Source organism: Neolamprologus brichardi, chromosome 15 (assembly GCF_056152115.1).
Source record: "Neolamprologus brichardi isolate AB-2024 chromosome 15, ASM5615211v1, whole genome shotgun sequence".
Taxonomy (NCBI): domain Eukaryota; kingdom Metazoa; phylum Chordata; class Actinopteri; order Cichliformes; family Cichlidae; genus Neolamprologus; species Neolamprologus brichardi.
Window position 1 is genome coordinate 18590856 of NC_142118.1, and position 21057 is coordinate 18611912.

Here is a 21057-nt window from a genome sequence, read left to right on the forward strand (position 1 = left end):
GTAGTTTTATGGACAAAACCCACCAGTTCATTCAGTGATCCCTTAGTGCTAATGTATCAGAGATGTTGGTGTAGTATAACTGAAGTAATGTTGTTAAGTTCTTAAAGTCATATTCTTTTATTGTCATGACTGAATTTGAAGCTATTTTTATGTTTGTATGATACCTGATTTATATGGAATATGGCTGAAGTAAACTAAAGCCTGAAATACTTAGTCAGTCATTTGTTTAAGAGTAATTTAACATTATATAATTCAAATGTAAAACTATGAATTGTAATTTTAAATGGTTTAAAAGCATGTAGAATTGCATATGTAGGCAAGTATATTTCTCCTTTATTTATCAAGAAGAAAAGACAAAAAGGGGAAAAAAAGAAACAGGGCAGGGTTTGGTGGTTGAATCATCCGTCCCCACCAATGCCAAAACCAAATCTACGCCATTGCTGTAATAACTCTGTGTTACCATGTGTTGCCTCAGTGACCTGTACCACCACCTGGACAGCAAGTCCAGAAGTAAGCGCGTGTAGGCTTTTTGCTTTTAATTAGTGTGTTTGTGGTCTTTTGTTAGACTTCTATTAGCTTTTTTTTCTATGTGAAACACACAATAGCAGACAGGCCATCTTAAAAAAATGTGACTTTTAGATAAAACATACCAGGCTTTTTTCCTTATTAAGCATTATTGAGACTCACAATAGTGCACTAGTCTTGTCAGAGGTTTTGTTATTTGGTTTCTTTGCTTAAAATCAAACCATCTTGCAAAGGCGTGCTAATTGTTGGTTAAGATAATGTGTGAAGTGAGAGATTTGTTTTGACGTAGCCTCCGACACTGAGGGTGTTCACATTCATTACCGATCCAAACAAAGCAAACATTTTTCCATTAATTTCCCTTGCTTTAATGCAGACATGTAAGGAAATGACAGGGGCAGGTATAAACACAGCTAATTTCCAAGGCTTTCAGGATAATACATGAAATGAGTGATGAGCGTGAGTGATGAACCACAGTGGCATATAAAGGGACGCTCACATACATGTCACTTCAGAACAAGCATCATGCAACCTGAGGCATATTTTAACATTTCAAACTGGTGAAGTTTGGATTGTTTCCCTTCATTGTTCACCAGATCGGTGGTTCTTGTTGTTTTGGTGCCACGCTAAGCACAGAATCAAAGGTAGGAAGGGAAGAGACTGAATCAGTGACATACATAAGACATTTAATACTTGGATGCAGTAAGTGGCTTCCCAAAGTGTTTTCTTCATTTGTACTGACTGTGCTGACTTATAGTAATGCCTCCATCATGTTTGACAGATGATGTTTGCTTCAGATCCTGAGCCGTTCCTCTCATTTTTCATACTTTTCTCTTCTCATGATTCCGATACAAGTAAACCTTGGTTTCATCTATCTAATTATTTATTTATTTGTTGGTAAATCTAATGTGGTCCTTTTCAATTCTTGTTATCAGATTTTTGCACTTTGTTGTAAACCATCTCTTTACAAGGCATCTCTGGTTTGTAGACCTTTACAATTACCAACCTTTTTTCTTTCAAACTATTCTGTCATCATGCACTTTAGTTATTTTCTGTGAGCTTGCGGGCCTTTTGGTGTCGCTGAGCTTCACTGCATTCATTCTTCTTAAGAATGTCATAGATGGTCGACTTAACCAATATTACTATTTTGCAATCTCTCTTATAGGTTTATTTTGAGATGAGATGAGAGAGATAGCCTTTATTTGTCAGTTGCAGGACTTTTGCCTACAACCAAGATGACAGACCTTGCCGACCGTACTTACAATACACAAACATCACATTGGGGAGACAGGTCAGGCTAGGTAACGAGGAAAAAAAACATCGAAATGTGTAACACAAAAGGATAATACAGGAATGCACAGATATCAACACACCATAGAACAATAAACACAGACAAGCAACATGGGAAAGTGTTCCAGTGTGTACATCTGATCTGGGACCGCTGCAATCTTCAACTGCGCCTCCAGCTGACCCGATGTCCACATCAGAGGGGAGGTAAGCGTTGGAGGTGGCGTTGGATCCGGGGTAGGGAGGGTGATGTGTCAGTGAGTGCTTATCAGTATCAGTATATGTATGTGTGTGCGTATCCATAGTTCAGCTGAGACAGTGTCCTTCGCCCTGCTAGGCTAAGTAAACAGTCTTCCAGCCAACCCAGGTGGCCTTGCATGGAATGGGAAGGAACAGACTAAACACAGTCGTTATCAGGGAGTTTTTGTTCGGTTCCAGCCTTGAGCCCACAGCTGGTGCCGAAGGGGTAGCCGGATTATGATGGTAATTTTCCTTTTGCAACAACTCATGAGAATTTCAAGCTGTTCTTTAACACTCCGACACTGGTCTCTCAATCTCCTGTTGGAGAACCGCGAGCTTCCCCATGATGTTATCAAACTTGCGTTCCGTGGTGTTGTCATGCTTTTGCTCAGAGAGCCGATTCTGAGACCTCACGACTGCAGTGAGCTGCTCCATGATGTAATCCAACTTTCGCTCAAAGGTGTTATTCTGAGCAGGCCTCTCCTTGATGTAACCCAATATACGCTCAGAGGTGTTATTCTGAGTATTCACGGCAGCTGTAAGCGTCTCCAAGGTCTTAACCATGCTGCTTTCAATGAGCCCGTTCTGAGAAGTCGCGTCTCGTCCCATCGTTTCAATCCCAGCGGGCAGCCTTGGGGGGGTTTGAACAGCCGGTTCCGCTTTCTTAATTCTCCGATAAGTCAGGGTCAAGCCAGCTCCGATCAGCAAGAACCCTGTTATCATGGTTCCGCATAGGTAGATATCTTCAGCGTCCTCGATCGACAGTCCCGCCAGGCACACGATCCTCCATGTCTGCCACCCGTCCATCGTGTATCCAGCAGGGAAAGTCCCTCCAGGGCACTCGGGCTCTCCCGAGCCCAGACTTCTCGTTGAGAAAAGGGTGTCAATAGCATTCAGAGACCGGTTGATCAAATCCATAATTCTCTTTAGGTTTTAGAGACAGACTGTGAGAGAGTGTTCCAGGGAAAAGTAATACAAAAAACACGAGACTAGACAAGGACATAAGAACTAAGCAGGGAAGATAAGGGAGAGGAGAAAAAGTGCATCCACTTCCTCCGAGAGCCAAAAGGTTTTTTCAGGCAAATAGTTGCCCCCTTTACTTATGTCAGTTTCTCCTCATATTGAAAGATCCAGTGCAAATATATCACTCAGAAATAAAACTACAAAAACTTTGTCATTGTCATGGACCTAACTGTATACATCATGGTGGTTCAAAAACCACCTTTCTTTTCCAGAAAATCATCTATGTCATCCAAATTCCTGATAAAAGACAGGAACTCATTTTTTTTAGATGAAATAAAGTCATCTGCATATTTCCTGTCAGTTTTAAATAAACACCAGTTGAGCAGTTTAATATAATGTTACATAAATAAACATTAATTAATTAATTTAAAAGGTATACAACAATACAGGTTGTTTCTTCTTTTCATTCAACACACATTTATAGATGCTGAGGACACCTTGAAGGCGTTTCATTTCTTTCTTTCAGCACTGAGGCAGTCGGCAGAGTAACAAGAATAAAAGCATTTTCTAGAAAGTAGATATCAGAAAGGATTCTTTAGCCTCAGGCTCTATGGTTTATTCAACGGTCAGCTTAACACCTTTAAGAAGCATTAAAACATCCAGAATTTATTTATTTAATTATTTTGGTCCAGATGAGAACATCTGTAAAGAAGGCGATAATCAGTGAAATATTTTTTACTTTTTTTTTTTTTTTGTTCACTAGAAACTACCTACACACGTGCATGCGCGTGTACACACACAAACGCACGCACGCACACACACACAGGAACTCACGCAACGCTGAAGCTGTAACACCTGCTGAGAGAGTTGAATCTCATTACTTTCAATTACATCACTGAGCGCAGCAATACCTGGCTGTTTAATATGTAGAGTTTCTGTTCTCTCCATGGAGAGGAGAAATACACAACACACACACACACAAAACGCCCCCCTGCTGAGAAACATAAACACTATTAGAGTCAATCGAGGGAAAGAGAATGGGGCTGATTTGATTGGTGTTGTTTATATTCCACCTCAGAGAGCTGAACAATTAAAGCTTGTGCTGCTGTAGGCAGATCCCAGTGACGTCAACACCGGCACAACCGCTTTTCCTGAGTTCACGATTAATGTGGGGTTTTCAGATCACACAAATGTGAAATAAATATCTTTTAAAAGTAAATGAAAAAGCAATTATAATACACTTTTGTTATAAAGTGGATAAGCAACAGAGCCCCTCTGTACTATGAGTGCTTTTTTTGGTTTTTGCCCATAATTATCAACACTCTGCCACATAATCTGTGACTCTTTCATTTTTGATGTAATTTTGTCATCACTCTGTGGGCCAGATTTACTAATGCTCTGTCCAAGCATTAAAAAAAATACTTGTGTTATCTGTACTTACTGTAGAGGCACAGTGGTAAGCATGGACACAGTTATTTTTGCAGCTGGCCTTGCATACAGCACGTATTTGCAGATTCTTTGATTTCAGAGAGCAAAATTATGGGAGGAAAGCATTTAAATGAATCATACAAAAATTATTTACTAAGGGTTGTAGCAGGCAGTTGACTGCAAACCACTACTATCAATGTCAAAGGAGCTTGCAAAGAAAAGCGTCTGGACTTCTTCAAGTTACTTGAAGACGTTTCACCTCTCATCCGAGAAGCTTCTTCAGTTCTAAGGTCAAATGGTGGAGAGTCCCAGATATAAACCTAGTGGGAATATCCCCCCACAGAGGGACAAAAGGACCCCCTGGTGATCCTCTAATCGCCTGAGCCAAGGTGTGAAACTGGGTGTGGGTCCCAATCAGCCAGAGTTTCGGGTGAGTTCATTGTGAAACCTGGCCCCACCTTATCATGCGAATTCCTGAGGTCAGATGGCCCAGGATGTGAGTGGGCGTTAAGGCGTCTAGGAAGGGATCTCAAAACTGGATTATAGATGGCAGAGAGTTGGTGTCGTAAACCACCGCCTCTGTTCAAAGATGGTCGCTCACAGTGGACATAGATGGCTTCTTTCACTCCTCTTTCAAACCATCTGTCCTCTCTGTCCAAAATGTGAACATTGGCATCCTCGAAAGAGTGTCCTTTGTCCTTAAGATGCAGATGGACAGCTGAGTCTTGTCCTGTGGAGGTGGCTCTTCTGTGTTGTGCCATGCGCTTGTGAAGTGGCTGTTTGGTCTCTCCAATGTAGAGGTCTGGGCATTCCTCGCTGCACTGTACGGCATACACCACATTGTTAAGTCTGTGTTTTGGCATTTTGTCTTTCGGGTGAACCAGTTTTTGTCTGAGCGTGTTATCCACGCGTCCACTACTATCAATGCAGTCTTGTGAGAGCAGCCTCACACTAATTCACCCTGCTTGGTAAATCTGTCACTACCCAAAATATTTTCAGGGCTGTCAGAAATCCAGTCGTGTTTATTTATTATTCTTGTGTGAAAAGAGCGAAGCATAAAAAAATAGATAAATAAAAATGCAAGCAGCATCACTGTAGTCATATGACATAAAAGCAATTTAATAAGACCAGTTTAAAAAATATGAATATGGGTTTGAAGGGTAATTGGACAGCCCAGCAATGCAAAGTTTCAAAGGCAACAATTGCAACTTTTGTTACAAAGTAAACTGAATATATAATTTTAAGCATGCAAAAATCAATAGTACAGTAAACCAAAGAAACCCAGGCAAAAATTAAACCTGTCTAAATCCAAACAATAAATGGAAAGAAATGGATGAAAACTCAAACGTATTAGCATGATATAGAATGTACACTTTTACTTTTTCAATTCATTCAATTATATTATCTTTTAGAGTTGTGTTTTTGCTTGTCAGCCCTACAGTTTGTTTGTTTTTTTGCCAACACCCACTGTATCAGCACTCCTGTCAATGCAGTGGTCTCATTTAAATGAATGAAGGGATCATTTTGCCTTGAAGCAGAGGGGATGAAGATATTATTGGACACATAATGCATGTGGAAATTGGTATATTTCAGTGACAAATATCAGTTGAAGACATTCCAGACAGGATGACTGTCAGTCGGAGTCGTCTCATTAGGCTTCACAGATCACTGTAAGATGAGAGCTCCCTGGTCAAAGCATGAGCAATAGAGCCAAGTGGCTTGGGACTCTTTAAATAAAAATCCTCAACACCCTCATGGAAAATGTTTCGGGAAAACTGATTATCACCATCACTCATTATTTCTCCAGATTATAGTGGCCTTTTCATTGGCCAAGTCTAACCAGTTGGCACTCTGTTTATTGACGGGAGATTTCTTGTCACTGGGGCTGAAACACCAAACAGTTCTTGGGCTTCAAATACGTCCCCATCTCTTAAGGGCCGATGAGGGTCTTTAGAAACACTGGCTGGAATATTCCCTTGACTGTTTTATTGTCAAGCTCAATGGAGCATGTATGGTTATGTCTGATCTCATCTTGTAGGTACTTTGTTGTTTTCCAAGCTGGACATCAAGACAACATCCTGCACCATCTCCCTGGCATATCCGGTTGTTTAGCTCCCAAGTCAGGATCATGGTGTTCCTTAATTTTAGGCTTTCACTGTCTCTCCCTAAAGGTGCCACTCAGGCAATTCACAAGCCAGCTGCTCATGTTTTGTATGTTAGTGTGTGCTGGGACCAGTGAGATCATGGGCTGTTCTTGTGGGTCTTTTTTCATTCCCCTTCATTTCTGTTCCAGGAAAAAATAAATTACCTCAACAACTTATTGATCATTGTTAATGTAACATCTATGATAAGTTGATTAACTGTTTTGTGTAATTCTAAACTAAAGCTAAGGACAGGCCCCTGCACGGTATGTACCACCGGCAGATAGAGGAGGTGGCTGATATCCAGAAATCCTACCAGTGGCTGGACAAAGCTGGACTGAAAGATAGCACAGAGGCACTAATCATGGCAGCACAAGAACAAGCTCTGAGTACAAGATCCATAGAGGCTGGGGTCTATCACACCAGGCAAGACCCCAGGTGCGGGCTGTGTAAAGATGCCCCAGAGACAATCCAGCACATAACAGCAGGTTGCAAGATGCTAGCAGGCAAGGCATACATGAAACGCCATAACCAAGTGGCCGGCATAGTGTACAGGAACATCTGTGCCGAGTATAACCTGGAAGTCCCGAGGTCAAAATGGGAAATGCTCCCAAGGGTGGTGGAGAATGACCGAGCTAAGATCCTGTGGGACTTCCAGATACAGACGGACAAAATGGTGGTGGCTAACCAACCGGACATAGTGGTGGTAGACAAACAGAAGAAGACGGCTGTAGTGATCGATGTAGCGGTTCCGAATGACAGCAATATCAGGAAGAAGGAACACGAGAAGCTGGAGAAATACCAAGGGCTCAGAGAAGAGCTCGAGAGGATGTGGAGGGTGAAGGTAACGGTGGTCCCCGTGGTAATCGGAGCACTAGGTGCGGTGACTCCCAAGCTAGGCAAGTGGCTCCAGCAGATCCCGGGAATAACATCGGAGATCTCTGTCCAGAAGAGCGCAGTCCTGGGAACAGCTAAGATACTGCGCAGGACCCTCAAGCTCCCAGGCCTCTGGTAGAGGACCCGAGCTTCAAGGATAAACCGCCCGCAGGGGCGTGCTGGGTGTTTTTACACACACACACACACACACACACACACATATATATATATATATATATATATATATATATATATATATATATATATATATATATATATATATATATATATATATATTTATATTTATATTTATATATATATATATATATATATATATATATATATATATATTCTCCAAGCATACACTTAGATGAATAAACTCTCAGGTGAATACAGAACTGGAGCTGAATAGCAGGTGGTTTAGTTGAAACACTATCAATGGAGGTAAGTAGATGTGGTGGAAGAGTCTTGAGGGGAAAATCTCCCTTAATCTTTTCTGCATGTCCACAAATTATCTATGCTTCCTCCACCCTATTTGCCTTCTGCCGATTCTCATCTTTCACTCAGCATTGTTTAAAAATCTAGCATAATATAATCTGTCTCACTGTCATCTTGATCTTCTTTGTCTATTTTTTCCACAGGTTCCCTCCATTACCCGGTCCGTGGGCCATGACAGGATCTTGGCTCTCCGCCAGCAAACTCAGTTCCTCTGGGATGCCTACTTCTCCTCCATAGCCAAAATAGTCTTAACAACTCTTGAGGTAAGCTTGCAAAACATTGTCTTAATGGGAGTTGTGGATTTATTTTCATCAGGAGAGTTGCATTTAGTCAGTCAAACTGCTATAGCTTGTTCTGTACTATACATTGCCGCTGGCTATGCATCACCTCCCAAAGACAAACTTTTGAAAGATTTCTTTCTCCGGTTGTCAGTATTTTTTTTTTTATCCAAAGAAGGTTAGCTGAATGTGCCCTCTCTTTTGCAGTACTTTTTCTGCTCCATATTCATACATTTCCACTCAGAAGCAGCTCGGCAATGCAGTGTTCAAACACTCAGTGAAGGTATATCAAAGTTACCGGGGGTGATTTGGCATGCTCAAACTTTGTTTTGAGATCAGGGTTACAGTTTGACTTTTTGTTGTTGTTTTTCTTCATAAAACTGTGTTTTTACGCAATAAACCCTTAGCATCATGTGAGAAAGCCGCTGATACACCATTGGCATATAACATTTTTATATAGAACTTATCCTTTTTTCAACTCTCAAAGCTACTGCCCCTCTTACCTTTGATTTGGCACCAGCTAGCACTTAATGTTCATTGTTTTCACTGTCATCAGACTTGTGACAGTTATATTTAGCAGGAGTCCTTCTGTATCTAATGGTAGTCTAGATTGTGTGTGATTTATCAGTTCTAATCAGTGACAAACAGAAAAGAAAACCTCTTGCTATGTGTGAAAAGTGCTCATAAAATCTCTGGTGGACTATTCAGCAAAGTTAACCTAGAAAACGTTACATCTAATATGGAGTTCAGGTTTCCTTTTAACCTAACCTGACAATCTTTGCGAAAAGAAAAGAAATATTGAAGATGGAAACCAGCATTTTGTTGCCTGAAATGAAAACATAGGCGTCGTGAAGTGCCAGTTGTGAAGCACCAAGTGTGAAGGAGGACCATGCTGTCTGGCAGCCTACAGGTTTAAGAGGCTGCAGTATGTGAGTGGGCGTTCATGCCCGCTCTCAAGGCTAGAAACCCACAGGCTGGCTCATTAAATGACCTAACCAGCTGATGTACAGAAAATGAACCTGTGTCATTCCCATGTACCACAAAAGCCATCCTAGTCTTCCTTTTTTTGAAGAAATTCATTTCCTTACAGCCTCGATTGAGACCTCAGGGACCATTTGCGCTTTGTATCATCTCTGAACACAGACACAGGGGATAATAATCCTTTTTATCACCAACATCAGCAGAAGAATCATAGGTATCATTACATAAACATCAGTATGATTGCTATGATCTTTCTAAAGCCCACAGTTTGTTTTAATGTAATTTAATTTAATTTATCACGTCCACCATAAATACTGATATCATAATTATCACAATTATCATCATAGCGATAACATAAATACTATTATTACAATCATTTCACCAACAAAGAAACACTAACTTTTTCGACTTAATTTTTTTAATGTGTGTAAAAATATTATTACTAGGTGAGGACTGTGGTTGTTGTGTAGGTCAGTTTGTTGTCTGATTTAATTGCTGAAGTTACACTGAATGCAAGTTTAAAGGTGGAATCTCCATTCTTTTTCACAAAGTAAGTTTGAAGCACAGGTATACAGGTAGATCTTTTTGCACATATTTAGGCTTTATTAAGACTAAGAAAATTGGCTTTATCATTCTTATTGATATTATATCTTACCTCTTTGAATTTGTACAAATAGAAAGAACGTTTAACAGACTGAAAAGCCATTAATTTTTAATGCTGGCACAGTTATTTTCTGTTATTAGTCATAAAATAATGACACCCTTTTTAATTCTATAGCTCAGTTGCTTGCTTTGATTGCACAAATGAGCAATCAAGGTATCAACTTTCAAAACTTTCAAAATATGAAGAACGCCTAACCATCCCTGAAGGGTTTCAAACAGCTACTATACTTAAAAGTACAACCTTTTTATTTTCCTAATTATTTTCCAACGTTTGCTTTCAGAATTTGCCTCCTGTTATGTGTATAATTGTCTACTTCATATGCATATGTAAAGTAGAAAATGATACAGTGAACTGAAAGTACGGCATATGCAATTGAAATTTGTCTGTTTGAGCCAATTTAATGCTGTGTATATTAAAATGTTTGCATCAATGCCATCTATCAAACACCAGGAATAAGGACCCATCTTTTTGTAAAATGAATGATAATTTCATCACCAAGCCCTACAACTATAATTTATGTTTGCCTTCATGTTTACCTTAATAATACAAAGTATCCTCAAATTGCAGCATTTTTTTTTGAGCACAAACAAGACCTTGGTAATTCCACCAAATGCCCAGTGCTAGCAGGGTATGAAATTAGACAGGAGACCGCTGACAGCTGTATACTGTTGGCCAGATGTGCTAAAAAGTCAGAGCCAGCATGCCACCAGGCTAAACGGGTGAAATGAAGCGTGGCTGATAACCGTAGTGTCCCACATACTGCGAGCCTGACAGTTGGTGTAAGGAGGTGGGTGTGTAGGCATATATGTGTGTGTGTGTGTGTGGCTGTTAAGAGCTGGATGTAAGTGTCAATTTCCCACTCCCTGTTTCCTCCACTGTTTTGATCTAAATACAAAGAAATATGATTAAAAAGTTTGTTTGTTTTTTAAATTAAAAATGTGTTTTTTAAGTTTCACAATAAGTCAAAACTACTTAGGTATATCTCTACTTTTGAATGGTTTATAGTCCATTATTAGTCATGCAAAAAATTTAAAATATGCATGTAAAAGTCAAAAATATAGACAGCTCATATGCCATTTATGTCCTAAAACCGAAATGAAATTCAAGAATTTTTATGTCACTATATAATTTGCAAAAATAAATAAATAAAATTTTTAGTGCCAACCAACCAATTGGCTAGAATCAACAGCTCCATTACTCTTGCATTACATCCTGTAGGGTCAGCCCAGGGACACAATCAAACGCCTTCTCCCAGTCAATAGATTAGATGTTATGGGTCTAACATTAGTATTAGCAGTATTGTTAAATGTTTCAAATTTATGGTATGACAAATGATTTTTTTAGTTCCAAGTAAATTAAAACATCACATGTTTAAAAAAGTCTTTCTGGCAGACCTGAGCTGAATTATTTGCCCCAACTAGTGGATACTGAAGAGAAAGTGAAAAAAAACAGAGAAGAAGAAAACATAAGTACAGTTGTGGCCTAAAGCTGTCCTCAGAAGGGACGAGTTTTTGCTCAGTCCCCCAAAAGCTTCCTTACTTTCTAGTAAACCAGATTTACACCATCACCCCTCTGCCACAGAGTCAGAAGCCCTCTGATCCTCATCACTGTACAGACTTCAGGTATTTTCAGTGTTTCATACTTTGCACTGCTGCACTTCATACAGTAATTTAAGTTACACTGACAAAATACAATCTCACAAGTCATATAATGAGTTAATAAAATGTGCAATAAGCAGTTTAACCAGCTGATTTCCTCATTAAAACATCAGTCATAGTACTAATAAAGCTCGTGAGTATGTTTTGCTCATACTTGATAAATTACTTTTACTTATGGTATTGTTACTCTTCTTTAATATTATTTTAGAGTTATTACTTGTATTTATACTATGGTAACTGCCTTCTGGAAGATTTGGCTCAGTGTCACAACATTCAACCAGCTCACCCAACCTCCGGTAACAAGACAGATGGATCGTATTAGTTAACTCACTAATGGACTGCTCATGTTGGGATTGAGTTGCTCCACAGGATGAAGTGTCTTGGGTCGGTTCTGCAAAGATGTTCCTCTCTTCGAGACCTCTCAAAGCACCAAACATAACCTAAAAAGCTGTCATTTTTAGTTTCAAATATTAGTACATGTCTGTTGTTAGGTGGTGGAGTTAAGGGGGCAATTTCAGGCAATTGATCTTTCAGTTTGACTGAAAAAAAAATACAAGAAAGAAGAAAAGAAAATTATTGGTTATTATAGACTCATCTTTTCTTTCTGCTCTCTTCTTGATAAGTTATACTTTATGTTCACTCTTGCACCCTGTTTTTACCCCTCTGTTTTTTTTATATCCATTGTTTTAAATATATTTTTTATGGTGTTCATTTACAATTCAGCTTGTTTCCCTGATCTTTTTCTTCTTTTTCTTCACACCTCCTCCTTTCTGCTTTACCTCTCTGCTTCATCCAGATCATCCAGGACCGCGTGGACTCCCTTATATCCAGAAACCGTTTGTTGTGGAATTCCCTACCTGGTGGTCTGTATGCACTCCCTCAGTACTCAACTGACGCTGCCCAGTTTCCTTTTTACTATGCTCTACTGGGTGAGTACATAAGCTTTCCGTAAGAGTCATTTCAGTGTAGCAAAAATGGTATAGGTTGTTGTTTTATGACTTAGCTGCAGCACAGGTGAATAACTGGAATGCAGTGTACTTGCCAATAAGAGAATGATCACTTAGATTTACCATGTTGGAGAAATAAGCAGGTAAGGATCACAGCAACTTTGATGAGGGCTGTGCACTGTTCCTGACCTGTGTGGTTTCCTCAAAACATAAGGGTTGTGGGGTGTTTCTGCTCAGTAGTGATGAGTACCTTTTGCCAGAGGAGGCACAAAACATGAGCCACAGTGTGGTGCATGTGCTGGGGAAAAGTCAGGTTTGCTGCAGATCCAACTCGCGATTTACAGGATTTAAAGAAATACCCTTGAATGTCTCAAGGTGCCTAAATGAGTGAAACTTTATTTCACTCAGTTTATTGCATGCCACTTCCTGTGACACAGAGCTAATAAACTCAAGTTTGATACATATATGATAATTACTGAATCGGGCTGTGATGCATGGCTGCAGTTTTTCTGTTATTTGTTTTCATTAAGTGTTCTCCTTGGCACAATCATATTAACGGCTGGAGGACACATCATGCAAACAACGATTACGTGGCCACAACTAAACTACATTTTCTTCTTTGTTGGAATCCAAAACATTCCCTTTTCTTTCAGGGAAATATCAGAATTGTCACTGACAGCCAGGAAGGCTCAACAGATGCTGTCAGTATCATAAAGTCTGTCCTGTCTTGATCAGTGGCAGAGAAGTGTCTGTGACAATTCCTGTGTTTTTCTGAAAGTTTTCACCTCTGAACACAATGGCCATCACAGTGAGTAAAAAAAATTGTAAAATGAGGATGTGTTTGCCAACTAATTTTAAATCCAGTCAACTTGGACTTCATTGGCTGCCTAAACTGTGCAAGAAACTGCTGTCTATAGAGCCTAAAACAGTGAATGTACAAGCAGCATGACTTATGACAGGTCAGATAAGTGGTTAACAACAGCAGCTGTAATAAAAATCTGCAATATTGTTTTTAAAATGTATACGTAAATTTTGCAAGACTCCTGTTGGGGCATAGTTCAGAAACTTGAAGCTGCAGGGAAAGAAATAAGGCTTCTATATGTGCATGTTTATGTGGGTGTGCAGACCAGAGAGATTCTCAGTAGTCTGAGGCTGTAACTCAGATCGATGTTTGTCTTTCTCTGAGGAATTGTGGACACAAGGGTTAGAAGGAAGAGAGAACAGAACCAAAGATGGAGCAGTTTTGTTTACACCTCTGCAGTAAATCACTATTTTTGCTGCCGCCATCACCAGCGCTGCTGCTGGGGGAATAACTTTTCGTCAGCGCCGTGTATAAGACGGTCTCACTCTGATACCTTCCCATAAGTTTTGATGGCAAAGCTGTTGCAACTTGGACCTGATAGTTTAAAAAAAGTTTGGCTTAATGTCAATACATAGCGGCCTCGGGACAAGTAAGACATCGCGATCAGATGCCTCAAGTTACAGTTTTATTTTAGTGTGTGAAAAGGAGTCCAGTCATCTGTGCTCTGCAGCTTCTTCAAATTATATAAACAAAAGAAAGTTGTGTTAATATTCTAGAAATTGATGTATTAGAGCAATACTGTTCCAATAGATAGCATCTATTTTACAGCTCGTTTGACATTTGTAGTTTTTTTTTTAATGGTGTTGAGTTCAGATCGACTTGCAGGACATGTCAGTATAAAAGTGTGACTAAAGACGGGAGAAAATTTGATGTATGCTGATTTTCTGTCTTTTAAATTATACATATAGTTGAAATCAGCAAATGCTTTGTCAAAGTCAGTTAGTCCCAGTGTACTAGATGAGAACTGAGTTGCAAAGCTGCTCTCAAGACACCACTAAGGTACTGGTTGTGTAAAACTCCTGGCTAGAGCTGGGCGATATATCGAGTTTTTAAAAAATATCGATATATTTTTATACGAGATATAAGATGTGACAATATCCTTTATATCGATATAGTCTATGTTACCTTATAACTATACTTGTGGAGCCGCAAGTTTGCCTCTCTTTCGTCCACTTTTGTCTTTACGCAACATTAATCGGCCTCGCCCCTCCTTCACTGAACACAACTCCCCCTCCTCCCCCATTGCTTCACCTGCAGGAAGCGACAAGATGGACACGGCAAATCTCCGTTAACGAGTTACTGCGCATTGCCCCGTGCGTGGGGCTGTTAGCTAGCTAACCACGCTAACGCCATGCATCCCAGAGGCGCTGCACAGCCTAAAATCCTTTCATTTTCTCAAAAGTTGACAGGGCGCCTTATGTATGAATTCTGGTTGTGCTTGATGACCGCGAACCGATTTTATGTGGTACACGGCGCTCAGCAATCTGTCAAAAAATGTTTTAGTACGACTTTGGTAAGCTACGGTGCTTCACCGGTTGATGGATTGTCAGAGCATTACGGCTACCGAGGAGCCTCGCGGAGTGATACGTACTGTGCTTCAACGTAATATTACCGTATTGTGTATAAGGGCCATAAATGGCACCTGTTAAGAGACGTGGTTACGAAGAGGATTTCAAACTCAATGCTGTCAGTCACGCAGTAGAAGTTGGGAACAGAGCAGCTGTGAAATCTGTCTTTGTTACTATGCTCAGCGTCTTTTAGTTTACATTTTGACTGCACAATTGTGAGCTTTTTGTTAAACAACATTGTTTTCTTTTATTTATGGAGCATTATTATTTAATAAATGCTGATAATTTATTTTTGAGTAAATTTTATGTACATCTATGCTCTATGTTAATAAAAGTGCCTGTGTGACATCTGGGACACAGCTTTGACTAAGAACTCTCTTTTTGTTCTTACTTTATGGCTTAAAAAAAAAAATCGAGATATATATCTTATATCGCCGTCCAGGTAAAAAATATCGAGATATGAATTTTGGGTCATATCGCCCAGCCCTACTCCTGGCTCAAGGCTCTGATTTTTCCAAGTAATGCCACACCATAGTATATTTAGGACTATTTGCTTAAAAAAAAATTTTTTTAAGAACTTTAAAACATCTTTGACAGACCAATACAGTTAACACTGCTCTGGCTGTGTTTCAAGAAGTTTAAGATATGTGTGCTCACTTTTGGACTATGTGGGTGGCAAGGTGTCAGTATCAGATTTTGACCTTGCTATCAGTGTTGCTCAGATTGGTCGCACAGCTGCCATGCATGCCATTTTAAGAGCATTTAGTCCAATGTTCAGTGCAATGCCTCTTTACTAGACTAAAAACTCTGTCAGATTCTTGTCACAGTCATAACAGTAGATTTCTCCTTCTGCGTTAAATCCATATTGTAGGTACAATGTAAACATAAACGCTTCTGATATCCTTGCTAGAACTGCAGTAATGCTGATGCTGCCCGTAAGAACTAAGACTGGCCATTAAGTACCATTGTTTCCTCCTATGCATCTTTCTGGCCACTTCTTCTTCTGTTTCCATTTCTTTAATCAACTTGGCATCATTGACAAAACCCCAGTATAGACGTGCACTTTATTGCAATAGTTAAAAAGAAAATTTCACCATTTTTTTTAAGTCTTGGACTTAAAAAGACAACAAAAGCACATCAAGGATGCTAGTCTGCCTCTATGAATGATGCATATACTGTACCTACACTTCTCAATTTTAAATTTCATCTTTAATATTAAATCATGTATATATATTATATATTATACATGTATAATATAATATAATATTTGGTGTAAAATCTTGCATTGTGTGAGAGCTGAGTTGTGTACATGTTAATTTATTGTATTCTATTTTATTCTATTTCTATGTAGTATGCATCTGCAGCTTTTGAACGCAGAACAAATCTATCCATTTAGACAATTAACTGCATCTTATCTTGTTTTATGAAATTGATTATTTGTTAAGAATTACAAAATCCCTCCAAAGTTAACTTCTCAACTTTTGAATATTTCAGATTTGAGTAAGGTCCTTTACGTCCCCTTATGATCTGATTTCAGAGAGCTTCCATTCTGTTCTATGACTGAATGTTTCAATGTTTACAGGGTTTTGATACTAAAAAACCCGGAAACATGCCGTTTAACAGAAATTAAAATGGCTTAGCTATTTTCAAGAAACAGAGGGTTTAAGCCTATTTATGTGACCCCCACAAGGGCAGAGCTTATGTTTCCATAAATACCACTAAGCCCACCTGAGATGGCTGGTCAGGGGGCCCAGTGTCAGAGAGATGGATAGAGCAACACTAAAGAGCACTCTGGCTGCACTTATCCATGAGGAAGTGTTTTCCCCTATTCCCAAATGCACCCAACACTTGCCATGCCATGTGCCTGCAGTCCTGGCCTTCTTTGGCTGCTCTGAGTGTTCCATGTTTCTGTGTGTGTTTCCACATCTACCTGCCCATTTATCTATTATAGATTTTTGCAATCCTCATTTTAGCTGCTCACATGGGATATCTAACTTTTTGTAATTACTTTCTGGCAGTGTGTAAAAATAGAATAGAAGCAGTTTTGCTGCAATTTAGAGTTTTTGGTCTTCTTGAAGTGAAGGAAACGACAGCAAATAAATTCCATGTGATCACTTGGTAAACATGCTAAACATGTAAAAGAGAACAAAAATCTATGTTAACACCCAGTACGTTTAATATGATGGAAAATTTTCACTCTGTCAAATAATGTTATTGGAACTTACTGAAATGACCTTAAATAAAAGCTGAATTATAGATGTCTCATGCATAAGTACTGATGGATGGATTCCATTATTTTGAATTGCAAAACAGAGGATGAGAATCTTTGTAAAATGTAACGACTTCAAAAAAGTTAAAATTAGAGCTGGAAAGGCTGGAATAGTAAGTAATACTAAAAAGAAACAGCAGGAGGAACATTATGATTCTAATTAGGTTTATTGGCAACAGGTCAGTAACATGATGGGGTATAAAAAGAGCATCTTAGAGTAGACAAAAATACATGTAGATGACTCACTGACAGGTTTCGCAAATGCTTAATTGCAGTTCTTGCTGCCAAGAGCAATGTTTGTTATTATGTTTAGGGGCCAATTAGGTTTTCACCAGGGCGGGGTAGGTTTAAACAATCTTTTTCCTTTATAGGTCATATTGTTTAAAAACTATCATACGTAGGTCATCTTGCCTTAAATTTGCTTGATGATTCGAAATGTGAAAGTGTGAGAAATATACACACACAAAAAGAAATCAGGAAGCAAATGTATTTCTATAACACTGTTTATTGTGAAAATGTCAAAATGTGTGTTTATGACAAACCATTGCATTTTGTTATTCTGCCTTTTTGGAATTGAGGTTGTATTAGCTGTGTTTCCTGGAACCTCTGCTTTTCACAGAACTGTTATATTCTTATTTTTCTTCATTATGAACCTCTTTGTTTCATATGTTCAATTATGAAACATTAATTTATAATAAATGTAAGTGAATTTCCAATATATTGTAATAATTATAAATGGCCAGTTTATTAGAATGCATCCTCGCATACTAGAGTGTATTACAAAGTGCTGTTGTGAGTGAATAGATTATTAGGGTAATTAAACTAATTACACAGCTCACAGCTGCCAAATATTCACAGTTTACACAACTTATTTGCTAATCAAATTGAGAAGAAGAGAATCGCCATCAGTATTTACACAGACTACAATTTGTTGCTGTTTGTATGATATTTCTGATCATTTCTTGCCCCATGAAAGCCTTGTGGAACGATTTAATACTAGTCAGATAATGTTTGCAGTGATTATGAATGCAGCAAAGTTTACAGTGCAAAAACAGTGTATGTTTTCTATATTCTGAGCCATCTTAGTAACATTAATGTGAATTAAATCCTGTAATATTTGACAATAATAGATCAATCTATTTTGAAACAGAAGATGTATTAAGAAAATCTTTTTGTAGAAGCTCGTGCTTTATTATATCAATACTTTTTTCTGGCACAGGTTTGCCACAGGGAGAATAAGGTTCTCAAAATTACAAATCTTCCCATCCCACTCTTTTCTGAATACCATTTGTCAAAGAAGCCTCAATTCATTCTGCTTTGCTGCTTCTCGTTTTGTTCTGTTTGGTTCATTTGTTTGTTTTGGTAAAATGCAAGAGAGTATCTAACAAGTGTTGTAGAAACAGAATTACTCATTACAGAAACAAATCAGCATCATTTGCAATTGAGTAAAAGAGACTCAAAGCAAACTGTTCACTCTTGGATTAGACATGTTTACTCATGGTCAGCCATCTGAACCGGGGGGCATATATGCTGTCACAAAGATGGATGACGGGTGCAGCGTGGAGCACTCTGTGTCCAGTTAACCGTGATGGAGCTTTATGGAGAGCTACATGTGCACAAATCTGTGTTTTGGGTTTTTTTGTGTTGTTGTTGTTGTTGTTGTTGTTGTTGTTGTTGTTGTTGTTGTTTTAAGAGCCTAAATGCAGTTTACACATGACAGCTGTTTGTGAAGTATGGGTATGTTTGTGCAGGTAAGAGCCCATCGCAGCAGTTCACCACTGTGATCCATTTGGTAACTCCTCTGCAGTCCCAGATATCCCCTGTGGTGAAGCTCATCATCGCTGTAGCCAAGTCCAAGTTCTGTGCACAGGTGGGATATGTGTCTGAACTTTGCTGTGATTTCTGCTGCGGTTCAGGAAAAAGATGAAAGAATGGTTTCACACGTATGCAGTGAAATGCAAACAGTGTCAGGAGGTGTTAATTCTCAGTGATCTAAAATGTTTCACTTGACAGTTGATGTCTATGTTATCAATGTGTTTCTTCTATAACCTTGTCTCTCCATATCTCCTCCCTCCTTATTTCCCTTTTCTTTTGTCTCATTCCTACGTTTCCATTCCTTCGTTACGTTTTCCTCATATAACAGTAAAAAAAATAAAAAAAAATTCAAAAAAGTCTAAAAAATGAGAAAGTAGATAAGTGATTATTGTAGGTTTTATATTCTAGTTTCTGCTCCTTTTTCAAATAACATACCAAATATAATGTGTGTTTATATTAATTTCTTTTTTTGATAATTTGCTTTAAATCTTCACACAAGTCTTCTTGACCTCCGTAATTTATCTAGAAAGCTTTTAAAGAAGCTTTATTATTCTACACATGTTATAAAAAGTACTAGAAAAAGGCACTAGAGTAATACCTGAGGACTAAAGGTCTGTTGCATAAGCAGTCTCTTATATAATGTGGTTTTTTTTTAAATGAAATATGTTGAATTAAGCTTTACTATAAATATTCATGTACATGTAAATATACTGAAGGTGCAATAGCTTTTGAAACAAACTTGGTGATGACTAACACAGTTCACGCACTCACAGGGCTAATGGAAAAAGAACATTTTTTGTATTCTGGCACTAAATATTATATATGTACTCACTCTGATAATAAGGTATTCTTTGGCAAGGGTTCTCTGTAAAGCAGAAGACCCTGGCTGGTCTTTGCTTCTTGAAAAATAGGACGGACATTTCATTATGAGGAATATCAGCTCATTCAAAACCTTCTGTGGAGAAGCCTATTCACAACAATGTTTGGGCTTGTATAATATTAATGGACACCATGTTCTTTTCCCCACACAGATTGTGGTTTTATGGAACTGCGACAAGCCTTTACCTCCTAGAAACAAGTGGCCCTCCACCAGTGTGCCTCTCACTGTCATTGAAGGACAGACCAAGGTAATGGCTGTTGACTTTTTTACATCCATTATGTATTAAAATAGATTTAAATTTAAAAACTTTAAAAACTGACCTGCTTAGGGGCACGCCAGATATGAAAGCGACTGAAACACTCGGCTGATGTTCTGGGAGCTGTTTTAGAGGAAGATGGAAAACAATAACACACAAAAAAACGTAAATAACAATAACATGAATGAGAATATCATACAGCTATAGGATTAGATGCTGTAAACTTACACTGTGTTATATATTTTGCACAATTTATACCAGTTTTATGAAGTTTAGGGAAAATATATTCACCTGGTGGTTGCTGAGTGATGGCTGGAGATTGCTGGTGGTCACTAGGTGAAATTCACTGCAAAGAAGTTAATGGCACCGACCTCCTTGCAATGACTGTGGTCATAAGCAGATTACATGGAAGATGCTGACACTGTCTGCAAGCACTCACTACCTCCTCACCCAGTGATAGTGAGAAGTAAAAAAAAAAAAACAATCCCAGACCGTTTCTCTTCAAAGTAACGCAGCCAAAGCAGTTACAAGATGGTTTTTAATGCAGCACCCACTTTTTTTACCCAGCGACAGCCAGTATCATCCAACAGCCACGAGGCAGTCGAGGAACACATTTTCATATTGACTGGAGATTGCTGGAGGGTGTTCAATAGGTTCTAGGCCTGTGAGGCATAACTGTCAGTAATATTTTATGATGAATAAACAGGGGTGCACATAAGTGGTCCGCAGGTGCGCATGCGCTGTCAAAATAAAAGACATGCACCAGATAAGAAGTTGCAACGCGCGTTTGCGTACATATAAAAGGCACTGTTTTTGTCCGCTAGAGTGGGATTTTTACGGCATATTCTGCACCAGATCTCTGTGTGTTCATCATTTGTTTGAAGCCAGCTCACCACCTGCAACCACTTTTCTGAGAATATGCGC

At 38.8% G+C, this 21057-nt stretch overlaps 2 protein-coding genes across 2 annotated transcripts in view; one reads left to right on the plus strand and one right to left on the minus strand.

The window, feature by feature from the left end:
- Positions 1-21057, plus strand: part of LOC102789944 (exostosin-1) — a 294744-nt gene that overhangs the window by 242350 nt on the left and 31337 nt on the right. Inside the window, exons 6-9 of the mRNA XM_087851903.1 lie at positions 8099-8218; positions 12333-12465; positions 18934-19052; positions 20029-20124. Of these exons, the coding sequence (XP_087708029.1) occupies positions 8099-8218; positions 12333-12465; positions 18934-19052; positions 20029-20124 (468 nt within the window). The remainder of the gene's footprint in view (positions 1-8098; positions 8219-12332; positions 12466-18933; positions 19053-20028; positions 20125-21057) is intronic.
- On the minus strand, positions 2338-2982 carry LOC148098445 (uncharacterized). Its single transcript, XM_087852066.1, has one exon. The coding sequence runs from the start codon at positions 2965-2967 to the stop codon at positions 2338-2340; it is 630 nt and encodes a 209-aa protein (XP_087708192.1). The 5' UTR covers positions 2968-2982.

What these genes read in the sequence shown, in the direction of transcription:
- LOC148098445 (XM_087852066.1), bottom strand. Translation starts at nt 2,967, where the DNA reads ATGGATTTGATCAACCGGTCTCTGAATGCTATTGACACCCTTTTCTCA.